This window comes from Sylvia atricapilla, chromosome 5 (assembly GCF_009819655.1).
Source record: "Sylvia atricapilla isolate bSylAtr1 chromosome 5, bSylAtr1.pri, whole genome shotgun sequence".
Taxonomy (NCBI): Eukaryota; Metazoa; Chordata; class Aves; order Passeriformes; family Sylviidae; genus Sylvia; species Sylvia atricapilla.
The window spans coordinates 63,034,996-63,053,268 of record NC_089144.1 but is presented as its reverse complement, the minus strand read 5'-3'; the positions used below and the strand labels follow the sequence as shown (position 1 = coordinate 63,053,268).

Below are 18,273 nucleotides of genomic sequence, written 5' to 3'. Positions count from 1 at the left end.
TCAATCTTGGAGGAGCAATTACTCAAGCGCTTGGAAAAACACCCTGGAAAATGCTCAAAATTATAATGAGCAGAAACAGCCTAAGCTCTAAGAAGTTTATCTCTGTCTCATCCACGTGTTCCCTCTCATGTTTAAATCCCTCGAAAGGCAGACATTCAGAATGGATTGCTGAGGTTTCCACAGAGCTCACAGTTTAATTCATCTCTCTCCAGCAGGAATCTCACACCAGTGGTGTTTTGCTACTTATCCTTTGGAAATGGGAGTAGCTATTGAAGAGTGGACCTAAACAAGACCTTACATCTGCACAGCTGCACGGGAGAGCTGTGCTCTGAATAAAGGGCATTTAAAAGATCACTGCAAAGACTGCACCCTGAAGAGCTGCAGGGAAAACATATCTAATCCCTTCCTTTGGTTTTCAAAGCCCAAATGTTGAAAACTTGCCCTATTTAATCTTAAAAATATTCTCTATATGTAGAAGGATGTAACTTGAAGCTGCAGGAATTAATGTACAGTGAAAGTGATTTCAGGTACAGGTTTCCATACCACTTTTCCAGATCAAAGTTGGCACTTCCCACCCGAAGTGGTTGTGATTAACTCCCTAGAAGTCCACACAGTCTCCAGGAACAGTAAGGGCTGATCATTTCAGACTCAGCACTGAACTGCAAGCACAGGTCTCCATCAGTTACCCAGCTCTGCAGCCCATAATGGATGGGAACAAAGCAGCTTGAAAAATGAGCTCACCATTCTTTGCTGCCAGTCTCTTCAGCCCTCTGCTTCAGCACCACAGCTGTCAAGTGAAGTTACAATCCACTACAATCCCTGCATTTTCCCAAGTGGTGGGGTACCCGTCACCCCTAAGACACCACCAACAGTGCAACTGGGTAGCCAAAGATGACTGTAGCAGCCATGGTTCCAACAGCCACTCACTGGTCCTGCCCCCAGGGCAGAGCTGTGCCAGACACTCTCCTATCCTGGGAACACATCCAGGGCAAGCTGGGTAAAGTCACCCAACACCCTCACCTCTTCATTGACTTAGATGCCTTTGTTCAGGCTGCTGGAAACATTATGCCCCAGCTACAGGGTTAAAAATAAACTTTTTCATCCTCAAATCCTAATTCCCTCGAGAAAAACTACTCCAGAAAAGCCAGTACAGTCTCTGTGCAACCTTCCTGCTAGCCTTTCACTGCTGTTATTACCAACTAGGTTCACTGTTGGAGTTGTGCAACAATTTATATTTTCACTCCACTTTCCAAAAGAAGCCTTTATTCTATAGAGGAAGAACTAAAATTTTTGGCAAGCTTAAATGAAAAGCTTCCTCCCAACACATCTAGGAGAATCACAAAAAAGTCAGCTTGCATTTGCCACAGATGTTAACAGCAGCTTCCACTGAAATAGTTTAGTGAATTGAAGTAGGTCTCGGTCCACCTCTGATTTCTTGAGTATTACAGGACTCTGTCAGTGAATTGTGATTTTGTGTAAATAATGCTGTCTTGCTTGAAATTGCAACCAGAGGATCATCTACTAATCTCTTGTTGAGTTGGAAAGGTTGCAGCAAGGCCAAGGCTCTGGAAACAATCCAATGAGTCCACCCTCTCTCTTTAAAGCAGGAAGGCAAAGAAGGGCAAACTTGCAGAATGTCTCTCCCATTTGTTATTCAAGAGAGATATCAGCCAAAGCCTTTTCATCTTTTGCCTTGAAAGAACTTGAGAGTTAAAAAAGTGCTTCTCCCTGATGGATCTCAAAGCTTAAGAGAGAAGATTTCAGTACCTTCTAGACTTGTTATACCTCGAACTGGAAAATAGCTGCTGCTTTCTTTTTCGGGAATTGCAAGAACTGACATTTAAAAGAAACCTCAGTACACAATTAGCTAAGCACTCAGTTATCAGGGTATGCCAAAACTGAGGCTTTGCACTTGCCCTCCACTCCACATTCCTCACCTCTGGGAAATAGCAGCATTACACTGCTATTTACATAATCACAGAATTTCCCTAATACAGCTATATACTTTTCCCCCATGCACCATCAAATCGTGTCTGTATTAGACAGGCAACTAAAAGTCATGTCAAGGACATCCCTAGATTCACAAACAGAAGACAAGAAAGGGTGAAGAAAAAATTCTGGAATTTGAAGGGTGGAAAGGATTAGTTCATACTATCTCACTTTTCTTTTAAAAAACACCCCACACAATGAAACCAAACCAACCAAGTAATCCCTTAAATTATAACCAGGTATTGGAAGAACAACCTTTATCTAACTGCTGGTGGACATGAAGGCTGAGTCAAAATGACTTAGTAGATATTTTGTGTCTGTCTCAAAGACTATTACAAAAGAAATGCATATAGAAGTTGCTCTCCACATGCACAAAATATTACTAAAATGTAACCTGACAAGCACATTTTTCCTAATGTTACTATCTATCAGTGAGAAAGAAAAAAGAAAAAAAAAATTCTCAGTTCTTAGTGAGTCCCTAAGCAGGGACCAGGGTGGGACTGATGAGCAGGGATGGGTGAGAGGCATTTCAGTGGTGCTGCTGTTGAACAGCAAACCCCAGTGCAAAGTGGCAAAAGCAGCACAATTCCAGCCGAGGAAGAAAGGGGATAAGTGCACACACACAGACGCAGGAAGGAGGGGAAAAGCAGCTTAATCAAAACTAACAGCAGGATTTCTGCTCACACTTCAAACTGAGAGAACATAAAACCTTTCATTTTCAGTTCTTGAAAGCAAACCCCTGGAGTCCATGTGGAGAAGAGCTCAGCAAAGAACTATCAATCCTTTGAATTCAGTCGTTTGCAGAAGAACTACCCTTTTTCCACCTCCTTGAACATTTTTCCCCATTCTCAGTCATTTAGTTATTAGCATTACCATTACACACTTCCTGACCTTTACTTTCATAGGACAAACCCAAGCAATCCCTTCTGGAGCCTGAAGGTTCATTATCCACGCTCATTTTAGATGATTTCCAATCCTCTCTCCCTGCTCCATTTCAAGCTGTCTGCTGCTAGAACCACTTCTCTTGAAAAGCCAAAGGTATTCAGCACCTTTTCCTCTTTTCACTACACAGCACATGTACCTCCTGGCTCCAGATTTTACATTCTCCTCTGATAAAACCACTCCCCCCAGCCCGGAAAAATTTTCACCGACGTGCGTTTTCCTAATTTAGGGTCAGAATCACAGATGCCATTTGGGAACCCAAATTACATGGACAGGCTTCCAGTGAGACTTAGAGGAACATCCAAGAAGTCTGAACACCCCCCTGAAAATCAGCAGGAACACTTGACCTTGACGTGTTTAGCATCCAAATACCACCAGGGCCAGACTCGCAGGAACCAGCATCCTAGAGGAAACAGTAATAGGGGTGTAAAACCCCAAAGGACGCCCAGTACTAAGTCAGGATTCCCCAAACTTGCAGCAGAGTGTTGCATTATTACAGAAAGCCACAACCGTAACAGAAAAGGTTTTCAAAACCAGATGTTTTTGCTGGCACACTTCAACATGGAACATGAATGGGCTCTGTGCATGTTGGCATGTTTGCCAGTGTTTGGCCAACCTTCATGTCTCAAAAAGAAGGACCAGCATCCTTGTCAGCAATGTTGCCAAACATGAAAGAGGAATGACCTGTAGCTCCACACAGTTTCAGTCCACCATTAAATCTTTAGCCTCCAAGTGCTAGAACACTCTCAGTGTTTCAACAAGAACATATCCATCATACGGGAGGCAGGAAATTACACCAGACTTGGATATGCTGCTGAAATTTGAAAAACAAAGTGGTAGCAAAAGTGTCTTCTACAAGATGTATTACTTTCTGCTGGTATTTTTGAAGAAGATAGGATTAATTTCATGCTGTCTTGCATGACCAAGGGCATTGTGAGGATAAATAAGCAAATGTATTCTACTGCTAGCTGTCACAAGTGATAAATACAATGCATAATTAAACAAGCAGCACCTAGACTGCCTGAAGGAAACAATTATTTATTGCTTTCATTAGGACACACTCATTTCTCCCATTTTTTCAGTGGATTCTCACATTTCAAAAATCAACCTTAGCTCCACATAACATGAAATTCTGTGAGCCCCTGCAGCTGCAGCTGCCCAGGAACTGCCCGCTGGAAACAGACATTGCTGGATGAGGGCCCACCTTGTGAGTACAGAAGGATCTGCATCTCCAGAAGAACACAGGTGAAGACCTGGACCAGGTTCTCCAGGCCCAGCAGCTCAAAGACCTCCCTCAGGGGGTAGTCAGAGAGTGGCAGCTCGTTGGGCCCAGGTCTCTGGCAGATGATGGGCTCGTAAACCCCATAAAACTTGAGCGACCTCCCCGGGGGCGGCAGGGGCACCTCGTAGAGGATGTTGTGGATGTAGCTCTCCAGGGGAAGAGGTGGTGGCTGCTGGGAGGTCACTGCCTTGTAGAGCTGGATCAGGAACTTCTTGCAGGCTTGCATGAAGGGCAGAGGGGTGATGAGGCATATGCACTTGGAGACGTAGAGCGTGTCCCGGCTGATGTCGTAGGAGTTGTAGCGCTGGAGCTTGGCGAGGGACGTGGCGTCGCCCTCGTCGATGCTGCTGGCCAGGGAGTCCATGCTGCAGGAGGAGGAGGCACAGACGCTGCTGTACTGCTCTGCATTGTGCATCTGGTACAGCGTCTGCATGGCCGTGCAGATCTGCTTGCTGGTGACCTCCTCGTAGAAGGTGAGCACAAAGCCGTAGGTGCGCGAGCCGTCCTCCCTGGTGATGATGAAGGAGTGCAGCTGCGGGTCCCTGTTATCCGCCTGCGTCCTGAAGGACAGCCCCTTGGGCATACACAGCTAAGGGAGAAGAAAAGAAAGAGACAGAGTTACCTAAGACACAATTTTGGTTTGCTATTTCTGCTGCACAGGCGCATTCTTTTTATCTGCTGCATCACAACAAGCCATTTACCTTTAGACATAAAAAGTATCCAAGAACAAAGAGCCTGAAACTGATGCCATTTAAGAGAGAGACGTGACTGAAGAAAGGGAAGCATCCTCCAAAATAATCCATCTATTAACTCATTACAACTCATTTTCATTGCTTGCTGAAACTGTTTTCACTACTGAACAGTCTTTGTGTCATTTAGTTAAGCATCATATAAAAAGAAGTTTTGCTCTCATTTGCATATATCATGCCCACAGTACTCTAAAATCAGAGAACCAAGGATGCATCTTATACCACTGAATTTAAATTACATAGACGTTTTGGAATTCTTTGATCTTCCCTAATATTCTGGGGGGAAAAAACCAACAAACAAACCAAACCCCAGCTGGCTGGCAGCTATTACATTTACTTTCTTCTCTAAGTGCTATCAAATAGCTTAGACTGGAAAAAAGGAGGGGCAGGGAGGGAAACACCCAAAATCTATGAAAGCCTCATTTTTGATTTACCACTCAGCAAAATCCGTTGTAGTGATTCTACTACTCTGGGTGTTTCTCTGAAGCACGGCCCTAGTGATAAATCAAGGCATTTTTCCAGACATTCTTTGAGAGTGCTATCAACCATCTAATACAAAACAACAAACATCCAGCAAGACTTGTTTGAATTGCACATCAGCAGGAAACTCTTCATGTTCTAGCTAAATAAGTATGCTTATAAATGAAGGACCATAATTTTATTTGTACCATGAGAAGAAATAAAAGGAAAGAAGAGAAGAAGAACCTTCAAAGTGTTCCTTTTCAAAAAAGGCAACAGTAGAAGCTAACTTTACCGCGGTATGTGAACCTAGGCACAACTGAGTGCGTCTCCTAATGTCTCACCTCGACCAGGAGTAAATTCCTCTGCTGCTAGAAGAGGTCAGGAGAAATAATATGTCTTTTCAGGCACATCCTACCCTGAACTTCAGCAGTGTACCTTGCAGAGACCATTCAACAACAGCCTGGTATAGCTGGGAATTAGGCAAGAGATCCAGACTCCACAACAGGCTTTCAGGCCCCCAAATTATCTAGGACAGCTCTTACGTATTGCTCAAAAAGGTAATGTGTAGGGAAATAAGTAGCCTGGAGTTGGCAGAAGAATTTAATTCAATTGATGGGCTTTGCTGACACAAACCATGAAATTGCAGCTTGAACTATTTCTGAAGAGCAGCCACATTTTTCTTCAAGAGCTTTATAATTTTTATTGAGACATTAAGAGCAGTGCCATGGTTAAGGCTTTTCCAATAAAGAAGTAGTAAAAAATCCTTGTTTCGCACTTCATTTAAATTTATTCTCCACAATAAATATATCTTTTAACCTCATTATTTTGGCTTGCTTAATAAAAAATTATTACTAGAATGTGGGCTTTCATTTGGTGGCTATAAGCATTATCAAAGCCAACCAGACTGAAATCATAAGCTTAAATCTCAATGCTATCAAAGATTAAATTTTCTTCGCTTTACAGAAAAATACCTGGACAAGCAAATTAGATCTACTATTACAATCAGACCCAGATAGGCATCAGAGAAATTCAGATCAGCTGAGACAGTTTCAAAAGGCCAGTTAAATAAATTTCCTCCAAGCCTTAATTATTATTCCTTGTCCTTTATATACTGGGTAAACACACATAAAGAGATGCCTGTCTATTAAGTTTTAGCCACAACTTGACACATGCAGATTATTAACCTTTTAAGACTCAGGCCACAAACCCTGGCCCAGAGACTCTGCTGTTGTTAGACATATAAGAGGATACATGAAAAAACAGAGGGGAAAGAAAAAAAAAGAAGATGGGAAGAACCGAGGCAGGAGGAATGACCAGGAGTCACTTAAGAAGCTAAGATCAAAAGGAAGAGCCTGTAATAATTTTCCAGCAATATAGAAAGCTTTGAATTTGTGGTTAATGCATGAAAACTTTCATCCTAGGGCCTCGGACATCAATCACTTCCCATCTCATCTGTGTCACACATGACACAGGGGAGAGCTGGAGAGCAGCCTGGGATGTGCTAAGAGGGGTGAAATTTTAGCCTGCTGCTGTGAGTCTGGCTCACTAATGCTGAGAACACAGTCAGTCACCTGCACTGCATCTTTGTACAAACACTGAAAGCTATCTGAGATTACTGATCAAAGGACAGGATTTTGGTTTCCTGAGCACTTGTCTATTTATATTTAAAGGTATCCATCAGCAGAAAACGGTGGAATTGTACCATATTTGCAATAAGGCTTATAACCAAGATGCTTTGTAAAAACAAGAGGAAGCTGCACCAGGATAGATAAAATGGTTTCAACTAACCCATAACCTCTCTCTGGATGTCCAGAGCAGGAGATACCCTTTCCCCAAGCACAGAGGCAGGACATCAGCCATCATCATTTGCAGGTATTTCTGAACCAAAGGTCCCCTTTGGACCACCTCTTCTCCACTAGATTCTTCATTTCACTTTTTAAGCCTCTGCGTATTTCTCATGTTCACAACATGCTGTGGCAGCAAGCTCCATACTCAAATTGCACTGTGGGTGAGGGGGTGGAGAGAAAGATGCTTTTGTTTGTGTTAAAGCCTGCTCATTCAAATTCCACCAGGGAACCTTTAATTCTTTTATTTCAGTACTTGAGACATTAAACAGATAATGCTTCCTTGAACTTCAGAAATACAGGCAAAGATTTATACACCTTGATGAATCAGAGAGCTAAAATAGGAAGCCCATATTCTAAAAATTTCTGTATCTCTCTACTGAGAACTTTAGTTTGATACAACACTTACTTGCAGAATGGACACAGAAGATAGCATGTGAGGTTAGGCAGGGATAATCACAAAAAGCAGGGGAGGTAAAACAATTCCCTATTAAAGAGAACTCTGTACTTTGACACATACTTTGAAACAGAGAGAAAACATGACTGTTTGGCAGCTTGATTGCTTGGGACTTCAGGGGGCTATTTTTGAAGTGACAGTATGGTTCCAGAAGGCAGCTGAAATTCCTCAGGCATCCAGCAAAGCCAGAGTTCTCACAAGTTAACCTTCAAGGATTTACGCATTTTCTTCTCTGAGGAAAATTGCTTCTGGAAACTCACATAAAGCAAACACAGGCAGAACTAATGCAGCAAGGCAAGACCAGAAAGGCCAATAATTACCTCAAGGGATTCTGTGGAGGTGGATACTACTTTAAATGATGTTTCAGATCAAAACAATAAAGTTCTACAAAAGATAATTTAAAAGATCATTAAATACTGCTGCTGATAGTAGATGCCTTTTTTTCCCTCCAAGACACATTGCAAATTAAAGATGTGTTCAATGCAGCTCAGTTCACTTATTTTAATAGGTCTCTTGCTGGTTTTAGCGTTCCATTTTTGTCTGATACTGTGATCACACTTCATGAATATTAGACATTCTCCACTGTAACGTGAGAGACAAATAACACACCAATCCCAGCTGCTGTATTCCTGCTGCACACCCCTCATCACTTCATACTGGAACACCCCCAAATGCAAAGGCAGAACCAAAAGGCATAAATAGCCTTGGCAGTTGAGCTATTACCATCTTAACTGCTGATGAAGCATCGCTCTGAGTCCTTTGTGCCTTCTGTATAAGCAGAGTGATGTGGGGACCAGCCCAAATACCACTCCAGCTCCAGCAGTGCACATTTGGAAAGCACAAGACAGAAATCCCCAGCTATCAGCAGGCAGAGGGAGTGACTGGGCTCATCGCTGCCTTTCTAGGCAAGTGCAGTGCCACAGAGTCAGCTCTCTGTGTCACTGCTACTTCCAGCTCCTTTGTGTTAAATATTTGGTAGAATGTTAAAAATAAAATTTGGTGGAAATACAGATGAGCTCCAGATTTCTACACCTTCATGACTGCAGGGAAGCGCCAAACGCTTTTTTTGCATTTGCAAAGGCCAACTTAATGTGGGTTTTAACATTCCCCACCTCTATCTGCTGGGTGAGGGCCAGGAGAGTCTCCTGACTCCCCACTTGCACCATACAATGAGGTCAGTTGTTTTGAAGGAGGTAGTGTGCTGTCCTGCCTTCCTCAAATACAAAGCTCATCTAACCTAGACTGGGGGAAGGGCACCCCTGATTTTCCAGTACTGAGTTAGACCCAACATACATTTTTTAAAACAGCTAGAAGTGATAATATTGTTCAGTGTTACTGTTACAACAATCAGTTACTTTTAAATTAAGAAACAAATGGCATTTTCTGTACAGGAAGCTCAAATACCAGTAATCTGTTGTCTTTGTCAGGTCATGTTCTTAACAAATGCTTTGGTGATTTTGGAAACATCCTTTAATAACCAGCTCTTCAGAAAAACTCCCAGTGGATCATCAGTCTTCCATCTGCCCCCACTCCAGGAACTGTTTTTGCCACCCTTCCCAGTCCATGGTACTCAGCCCCACAGATGCTCACACCAAATGTAACTGAGCAGAAAGAGATGTATAAGAGATGAATTGGTGCAGAGGTTCCATTAAAAGTCCTAACCCAGCAAAAGCTGTAGCTTAGGTAAGTTCCAGCTTCTGCGTAAAGATTCCTCTTTCCCTTGTCTGCACAACCAAGGTGCTTTGTATTCAAAAACCTCACGTGGATATCAGTATCTTAAAAATTCCTTGGTTTGACTCCTTCCTACCTGTGGCTAGGTATCCTAGGTGACCACACCCCTTCTCACCCAGTCCCTGGGCTGGTGCTTAGACCTGTTCCACCCCGCAGCACACTTAGAACCAACGAGGGAAACGCAGCACTTGACTTTCGTTGTGCCTGAAAGCATTCTGTGTTTTCACAACACCTCTTCCTCTACAGCTTCTCATGCAGCATACCCAGTGAGTGCTCTTAGCCCCAGCAGAAGCACCACAACCACAAGATCACGAGAGCACCACAAGGGCTGGCTGGAAACCAGCCAGGAAGCTCTCGAGAGCTGATGCTGTCAGGTAACAATATGAGAAGAGTTTTTCTCTACCTACCATGTTGACAGCATCCTGGTCAAAGGGGTTCCACTCAATGTTCTGAGGATAATGGGCCAAAACTTTGGACTTGAAGGTTCTTCTTAGGGGACTCTGGTCGAAATTCTCTCCTGCAACAAATGAAAAAATAATGACTCGAAACAGCATTGAGGCTTCAGAGAGAGCTGGCTTGGGTTTTCTTTTCCTTTTCTTTTTTTGTGAAATCTGATAGACATTTCGACTCTCAACAGATATATTACTTTTAAAAGAGAAACATTCCCATTCAGTCTGACCTTACCCTCCTTTCCACAAAATCTTACTGTAGTTGCAACACAGCTGCCAGTTCAGTATTTACAGAATGGAAATATATTGTCAAGAGAAAAGTAACTGTTGGAATTTTGCAGAAAAAGATCTTGCAATCAACTTGATTCTTGGCCTTCCCCTACAGCTTGAGTATCTAGAGATGACTTTACTTAATCTCTGAAAGAGCACTTTTCCACAAGTTTGTTACAAGCTGTCTTTAAGGTCAATAAAAAATATGAGTACCTCTCAGCTATTATAAATTATTTAAGGATTCATTATAGATAATCTTTTTTATATTACAACTCCTGTGTGAAAATTAAACACTTATTTTTTCTACATCAAATTTCAAGGGCAGACTTTTTCCGCACAAAGAGTCCAGCAAGTGCAGAGAGGAAGATTGAAATTAGACTTCAAGCAGAAATGCATCCAGTTATCAGCATACAAATACTATATTTCACAGTGATATTGTTAATGGAGTTCCCTCCACTGGATTGTCTACAGCATGCAAAACAGTAATCGAAACAAAGAGTTTTTAAAATCTATTAATTAAATGACCATCTATTGCACTATCACGCTAAACCAGTTCTTACAACATGCAAGTGCATTATGAGAAGGGGTTTAAAATCTTTTCCTTCCCAAGTAATCTCTAAGGCTTCAAAGATATTGTTATTTCCATACAATACTTATTAGACACATCACAGAATCATGGTGGTGGAATCACCACCCTTGGAAGTGTTCAAAGGGAATGTGGCATTTGGGGATATGTTTTAATAGTAAAAAGGCAGTGCCATGTTTAATGTTTGATAACCTATGAAGATCCTCCTCATGCTCAGATACAAGCTCAGACAAGTACACCAAAACTAGATATCATTTCTCTATTTCAGAACATGGCAGTGGAATAACCTCTTATTTTGGTCCAAAAGTTCTTTGCAGAGCCATTAAAGACACAGTGTCATCCACCAATTCCCAAAATTTCACAAAATAAAGATCCCACCAAGCAAGCCAGCAAAAATTTTCTCTCCAGGTATGTACTTAGACATACTCAGCAACGTTTTTAGCTCTTAGAATCAAACTGCAATTAACAAGCTTGCATAATCAAACAAATATGCAAGAGGTGATTTCCCAATTAGATCTTCAATCATTCTCACATCTGACAGAGTTTACCTTACAACTGTGACTTGGCAGAAAGGCAGGTATTTGATACTAAACTTATTTGGTTGCTTCTACTAAAAGTTAGAAGAGAATATCTGGAGGACTTCATCAAGTGCTCCACCGCCAACAATAAGTGGCTGCTGAAGTTTAAATTTCTTTAAAGGTTTCCTTTCTCATGACAAAAAAATGAAAAAAAAAAAAAATTTAGTTACCAAGTGTAAGCTTTGCTTTAAGAAATCCAGCTGCCCAAAACCAGCAGTTACAATGTCCCTGTAGGCTAACAACATGGATTCATTTTATCCAGGAAAGTAAATGGCACAAACAACTTACCTTTGTAGAGTCTCTGCAGTGCTTGCAGTTTACCACTCCGGTGGTTTAAGAAAAATATAAACTTAAGGTAAAACACACATAGAGAAAGCACAATTCTCTCAATCAGCGATCATGAGGGAAAAGAGAAGAGCCAAGACACCACACTGGAGTAAATCAGCCTTACTTAATGACCAAAAGTCATTAGCTTGAAAGGACATGACATTGCACCCTCCATACAAAGCTGCCTCATGGAAAGACAAGCCGAGCAAACTTTTAGAGGAGATATATAAATTAGGAAAAAAACAGCACAAGGATGTGACAGGAGCAGCCTGTGTGTGAGGGTGAAATGCCATCCTTTCCTCAAACTAGCAGGAAACATCCCAAGTCTCACCAAAACCAGAGGAGAGGCATGGACCATGACAGCCAGCTCCACACTGACAAGCAGCTGGAAGAGAACCACAGGGAGCAGAATCTTCTTGGCAAACATGATGGAAGGCATCTGGACTGAAGGGTACCTGATACTCTCAGCTCTCAGCCTTGGTAAGTTCTGAACTGCTGAGTCACATGTGGCAGAGAGAATTTACTTAGCTTTATTCCAGACGAACAGTGAATTTTCATTAAACCGCCCATGTGCTTTTAAGTGCTTCTTTGCTAACTTTCCAAACAGGATTAGCAAGGCACATTTAAAGTGAACCAAGTATTAAATGCAAATTGAATCCATTTGCTAAAATGCTAATAGTCAGATAACAGTACTATGAATATAGATAGGAATACTGTATTTGATCTGTGCTGCCCATGCAAACAGCACTACTTACAGAGACAGCTGCCTCTCAAACAAATTGAAAAATAGGTTTGAATTGAATCCTTTTGCTTTCAGGATATTAAAAAAAAAATTCAAGTACTTTTAAAAATTGCTTAAAATGTGTCAGATTCAGTTTCCATTTTCATTTGGATACTACATCCTGTTAACGGTGCTCTTAAACAACTTGTGCCTGCCTTTAAGGAGCTGGCTTTTAAAGGGACATTTATTTTCAAATTAAAAGCAAATGGTGAAATGATGGATGCTAGATCAAGAAAAAAAACTGTGCTGGTTTTGTTTCAAAACTAAAAGATTGCTGAAAATTAGAGAACAAGCCTGATTCCTGTTTTGGGTGAAGGATACAATTATCAGGGAAATGCAGCTAAAGTCACAGAGTTGCTAATCATGATGACTTTCATAAGTGATCCTACTGAAAAATTTAGCAATCTTCAGGTTTAAATAGATCTGTTTCAATTAATTGTCACAGTGACAGAGGCATATAAAGCCTTGCACCAAACAGGCAGAAGCATCTTCCACCCACACCCTCTGGTCCCGGGAATGTGAGCTATCTGTCACTCCTTCCAAGCTCTGGAATGTAGACAGGAATGCTTGTGACTACAGGAACAAAAATATCTTTTATTCCTTTAGAGGAACGTTCTGGGAGCACAGCTATGCACAGTGCTCATGGTGACCACCTCTGTGATAGCTACCCCTAATTAAAAGTGCTCAGCACACCCAGCCACGTCCTCTTGCTGCAGATGGAATTTTGTTAAGCTTTTTTAATAACAGGATGACCCTGCACAAGAAGCAAATAATACACAACGTGTGAGTGAGAAAACAATGTGGGCACAGGAATAACAGTGCTTGGCTGGGGAGCAAGCAAGCTGTTAATTGTCAGGCTCAGGGACTGGTTAGTTTAAGTAGTGCAGAAACTGCTCTGCTGCTCTTTTTCCACGCCTCCCCAAGATGCCAAGGTGGCAGAGGGAAGCTGATCTGAGTTCAAGGACATTAACTCAAAGTTCCTATTTCTGACCTCACATTCTCATAATCTCACAGCAGAGGATGGAGGTGATATGAAAGGGAAGACTGGGACAAGGCAGACAAAACAGTTTTCATTTCAAAGTTTGAAAATCTGAGTTGCCTATAAGATGGTAGTGGATTTTGGGGGGCTGAGGAGGAGGGCAGTGTCTAACCTGCCTTTCGTATGCCAATATGTAAAGGAATTAATGGATCCTATTTAAGCAGGAAACCATAGGGGATGTGTACCTTATCAATACATCTCAATTATTTTGATTTTTGGGGGAGGTATGTGTCTATGTGAACCTCACCAGTATTGCTATTTAAATCTAGACTGCAAAATAAGCCTCCTTGAGGTGTCAGGAAACTTTGTGTCTCTGCAGCAGAAATTGGTGGAGCTGAACCTTCCAGTCCCCCCTATTCACAAATCCACATAACTAAGCCTCGTAAGTATCCTCTAAAATGGCCTCACAAGATTGTTCAGTCTATTAAGCACAGAGACCTAGCACAGTCTCCTCTCCACCACTACACTGACAATGTATTGACATCACCAGTGGGATTTTGCTGGGGAACCACATCTGCCAAGAGAGTCTCTAGAAACAGAACAAAATCTTCCAAATATTGATTTAAATTAGGTAAAAGAATAAAAAAGTCCAAGAGTTTTGGTTTTGATTTTGATCTGTGATCTTTAATTTGATTCAAGAGGAATTAAAAGACTGAAAATAAAGAAATAGAGAGGTCCTGATCATTGCTTTATCCTTAACCCCTCTTTACCTGAAGTTTTGTCTGCAGTGTCTGAGCTCTTGCCATGGAGATCTGCTTGCAGATATTGGTACAAGACTACACAACATAACAAACAGAAATAAAAAAAAAAAAAAGCAAGTGTGAATGCTTGATGAAAAGGTATACAATGTACTGGGGAAGGGAAATAATATGAAGCAGACCTTAAATATTCCCCCTTGCAATCTCTCTTCCTCCCACTACTGGCAAAGTAATCCAAAGGGTAAATCCACATGATAAATAAAACCTCCCAGGACTGAATTACTATAGAGGTGTTGAATGCAATGACAGACGTGGTAGAAATACTTGTCAAAATTAGTAACAAGATTAAATTCTCAGCACTTCAAACAACATGCTGCTTTACAGCTTCCCTATTATGAAAGACATCTTTGTTCACATATTGAGCCCTTCCAGAACCTGAGAAACTCAGGGGAAAAAAACACATCAGTCCCTCAGCTAGTGTTGAACCAAACTCAAGAAGTTTTATTTAGTATAAAATACTGTTAGCTATGTTGTTGCACCTTCAATCCTGTATTGCACGCCATTTGCAGGACTAACTGAAGTTACCTAATAGCTTTATTCGCAATTTCTGTCTCATAACTGGGTGTTTTTAGACTGAAATGTGAATAAATAAGCTATGTTTAGAACGTGGATGAACAATTTTAATGTCTTCCAGCAACAGCTATCACTTCTAAAGGCAGAGCTTCCTGCTAGCATGTCTAACTGAGGCTTCTTCCAACTGGTTTGCTCATCTCCTGCAGACAAAAATGTTTCCACGGATGCCTTGGCATTTCTTTGTCGAAAAAACTCGCATTCACACTATACACAAAGGCATTACACAATCCTCCTCAAGTTAAAGTTTTATAGAGCTGGAGCCTCTGTTAAATCTGCAACACCAGTGACCTCTCTGGTGATTCACTCTCTAGGTGTAAATTCAGAGTAGTTCCACTATAACCACCTACTTGAGCTGTTAATCCAGGCATCAGTGTAGGGGACACAGATAGTTCTGCCAAGGCCAGATTTTTTGGGAGGGTAACCCTCAGCAGAGGGCACAGGAGTTCTTTCAACAGACATTATTAGAAGTTAATTTGTACTTTAGAATAATTTTCTCTTTTCTTAAGGAGGCACCTAAAGATAGTCCACATTTCAAAAATGATGGTTTTTTCCACCTCATGTGTCTTAAGTTATTTCGTTCTAATTTTGAGCACTTTGAACTAAAAAGTTGCGTCAGTATTAAATCAAAGGAAACAAAATGATTGTCAAAACTAGAGATGCCTCTTGCTAATGGCCCATATCCACACTACCTGTACAAGTCCCTTTGCCAAGCTATCCTTTCAGCTCTCCCCTAGATATTTTAATTCAAATGGAATTTGGCACTGAGCCTGTACAGAGGTAGCCACCACCTCTGCAACAGAAAAAATGAAAAGGAGCAACCCATGAAACAATGTATCATCAGATGCTCTAGGACACCTTCTCATTTGATGTCCGTGTCAGTACTTTGACCATTTATTATCATCAATCCCATGGCTAAACAGTCACAGAAGTTAGGTAAAGACTCCTGCACAGGAAGGGACATTGACAACAATGATACAAATACAGAGCTATGGACACTCCCCTGCGTTGTACAGCCTACTTCTATCCACAAACACAATGTAATGAAACACTATTATTGCCACAAATTGATTACACTTGGAAAAGATGCAGTATCTAAAAAATTCTATTAAAAAGGAGCTTCGTTGCCCCAAGTCCCAGCCGCCAAGAGATCAGAGACATGTGACTACATTAGTGAGTAAGTATGAATTACACCATCCCTTTTACATCAAAATTGCACTATAATCTTGTCAAATCCAAAAAAATTCAATTATGACAGTTTGGGTGATTTTTTGCAGTGGAGCAGATGGAGTTTAATGAACAGGTACTCAAGGCATGGTGCTCCTACACAATTATCTTGGACTCTCTCTCCAAAGGCTGAAGGCATCAGCAGGCAACAGTAAAGCAGGAATAAATCCAGAAAGTACTTATAAATACAGGGAATTATTTATACTTCGGGCCTTTATTTTCTCTAAAAATCAAGATGTGGAATTCACTCATACTATTCATACTGCCTTTACAAGTATGGGTTCTCATCCTAGGAAAAATATGCCCCAGAGATCCTTGGCCTATCCTGCTCACATACAGGCGGCATATTTTCTTTTTGTTACGTGTTTACATTCAAATCTGCTGGTTTTTTTGAACACTTGATATGGAACGAATGAGCATTTTTACTAACAGAGAAAACAATCTGAGCAACAATGCAAAGTTCATTTTTACTGATGTTTCATATGCCATTATTGTTAAACTGCCTGCTAAGGTTTTGTTTAGTTACACGGGACATGAGCAATGTACCTAACCCACATGAAATGGAAGAGTGTGAAATGCAGCTCTCAGTTCCCCAAAGAACATCAATGATGGCAGAGTGACAAATGCCCAAGCAGGAACAAGACACTGGCTTGGGTCCTTCAACACAGCAGGATGCTAAAGCCTGTCCAGTGAGGGGATCCCTGGCTTTGGAGGCACCTGACTACTGCAGTCTCGGGCTGAACCCTGGAGAAAATGAAGATATTTTAGATGCCACCACATTCCCTGTGAAGTTTAAACAGCTTCCTGCCCACTGCAATGCCAGTTTCCCCCTCTTGTTTCATGTGTTCACCTCCCTCTAAGGACAGAACCCAGGACAAGGTGCCCAGTCAGGCCTTTTGCACGGCACATCTTTTGTGCTTGTGCTTTCTACTTATTACAGGGACAGGTTCAAGCTCAAAAGCATCTAATTTCTGTGTTAGAATATGATGTTGCATTCTCAGACTGGTTTTGGAAGTAGTCTCACCAATATAATTTCTGATTCCAATCTTAAAAAAGGTTTTGCTCCCTACTCCACTATGACCAGGGTAGTACCAGAGCCTTGTCTCAAGATCTGCTTTGTTATAGTTGGTATTTCTGTAGAAAAGGAAAGAAAAAACCCCACCGTAATCCACAAACAAGTAGAACCTGTCATCCTAAAAATCCCTGTACTGCTACTGTTTAGGTTTGTGTGCAACAACGCAAGAAAGAAAGGGGAGTTTTTCAGTAAATTTTGCTTTGGGACTTTTTAAAAACAGGAACAAGCAGCTTTATTTTTATAATTCCCATCTATTCAGTTACTTTTTAAACTGGGCTGTATTAAGTCAGGGGTTTTTTTAAACCACTCTGCAATGCACATACCATCATGCAGCCATATTAGTCTCCATTCATCAGAATGGCAAGTTTCAGGTGCTTTGTTACTTGCAGTCAGAAGCAGTCTCACCAAAGCTGCATTTATATAACATCTCCTGCCATCCTAATGAAGCTCAGCTTGCAAATCAGTACAACTCAGTCTGTACCACTTTTTGTATGTACTTAACAACTCTGACATCAACAGAGCATGAAGATGTCCACACTGCAGCTTGAATATCCAGCTGAGCAAATCAGGGGTTTAGCTTTCTTTTTATCCATCCCACACAAGCTTGAGGTCTCAGCTCCCTGGACTCAGCAATGTTACACCGGGATTTCTCCAAAGGAAGCCCTTCCTTGCTGATGTTGCCAAGAACTATCCCTTGATGTGCTGAGGTATACAGAGGATGCAAGGAACTTATGGTTGGTTTTTACTCAGCACTGCCCCACATGCTGTTGGCACCAGAAGGAAGCTATCCCCAGTTTCTGAGGAAGATTCTTCTTCCAACAGCACAGTCCATAACCCAACACTGGCACTCAAGATGGATATCTAAAACACCCTGAGAAGGGACAGCCTCTTTGCAGTCCTTTGAAGAGCTGTGAGATTTACACAGCTGGTTTTCTTAGTGGGGCAAAAGGGGGATTTAGAAAGGGTGAGCCCAGAAGTGGCTCCTCACTGTTGTGAATTACTTCTTTTGCACCCCCTTGACAAGCACAGGGTTACAAGAAGGCAACTGTCACCTGCCAAAGGCTGCAGCTGCTAAGCTTTATGAAAACTTAGTTAATATGTGGTCTTGATGAGAAGGGTCAGGCAAAGAAAGAACTTTGCTTCCTGCAGCCAACAAA

General features: G+C 41.5%; 1 protein-coding gene across 4 annotated transcripts in view; it reads right to left on the bottom strand.

The window, feature by feature from the left end:
- Positions 1–18,273, bottom strand: part of DENND5B (DENN domain containing 5B) — a 103,838-nt gene that overhangs the window by 46,591 nt on the left and 38,974 nt on the right. For all 4 annotated transcript variants that reach the window (XM_066319756.1, XM_066319758.1, XM_066319757.1 and 1 more), the window contains exons 2-3: positions 9,864–9,973; positions 4,136–4,802 (exon numbers count right to left, since the gene is read on the bottom strand). In XM_066319756.1, coding sequence (XP_066175853.1) covers positions 4,136–4,802; positions 9,864–9,973 — 777 coding nt within the window. The remainder of the gene's footprint in view (positions 1–4,135; positions 4,803–9,863; positions 9,974–18,273) is intronic.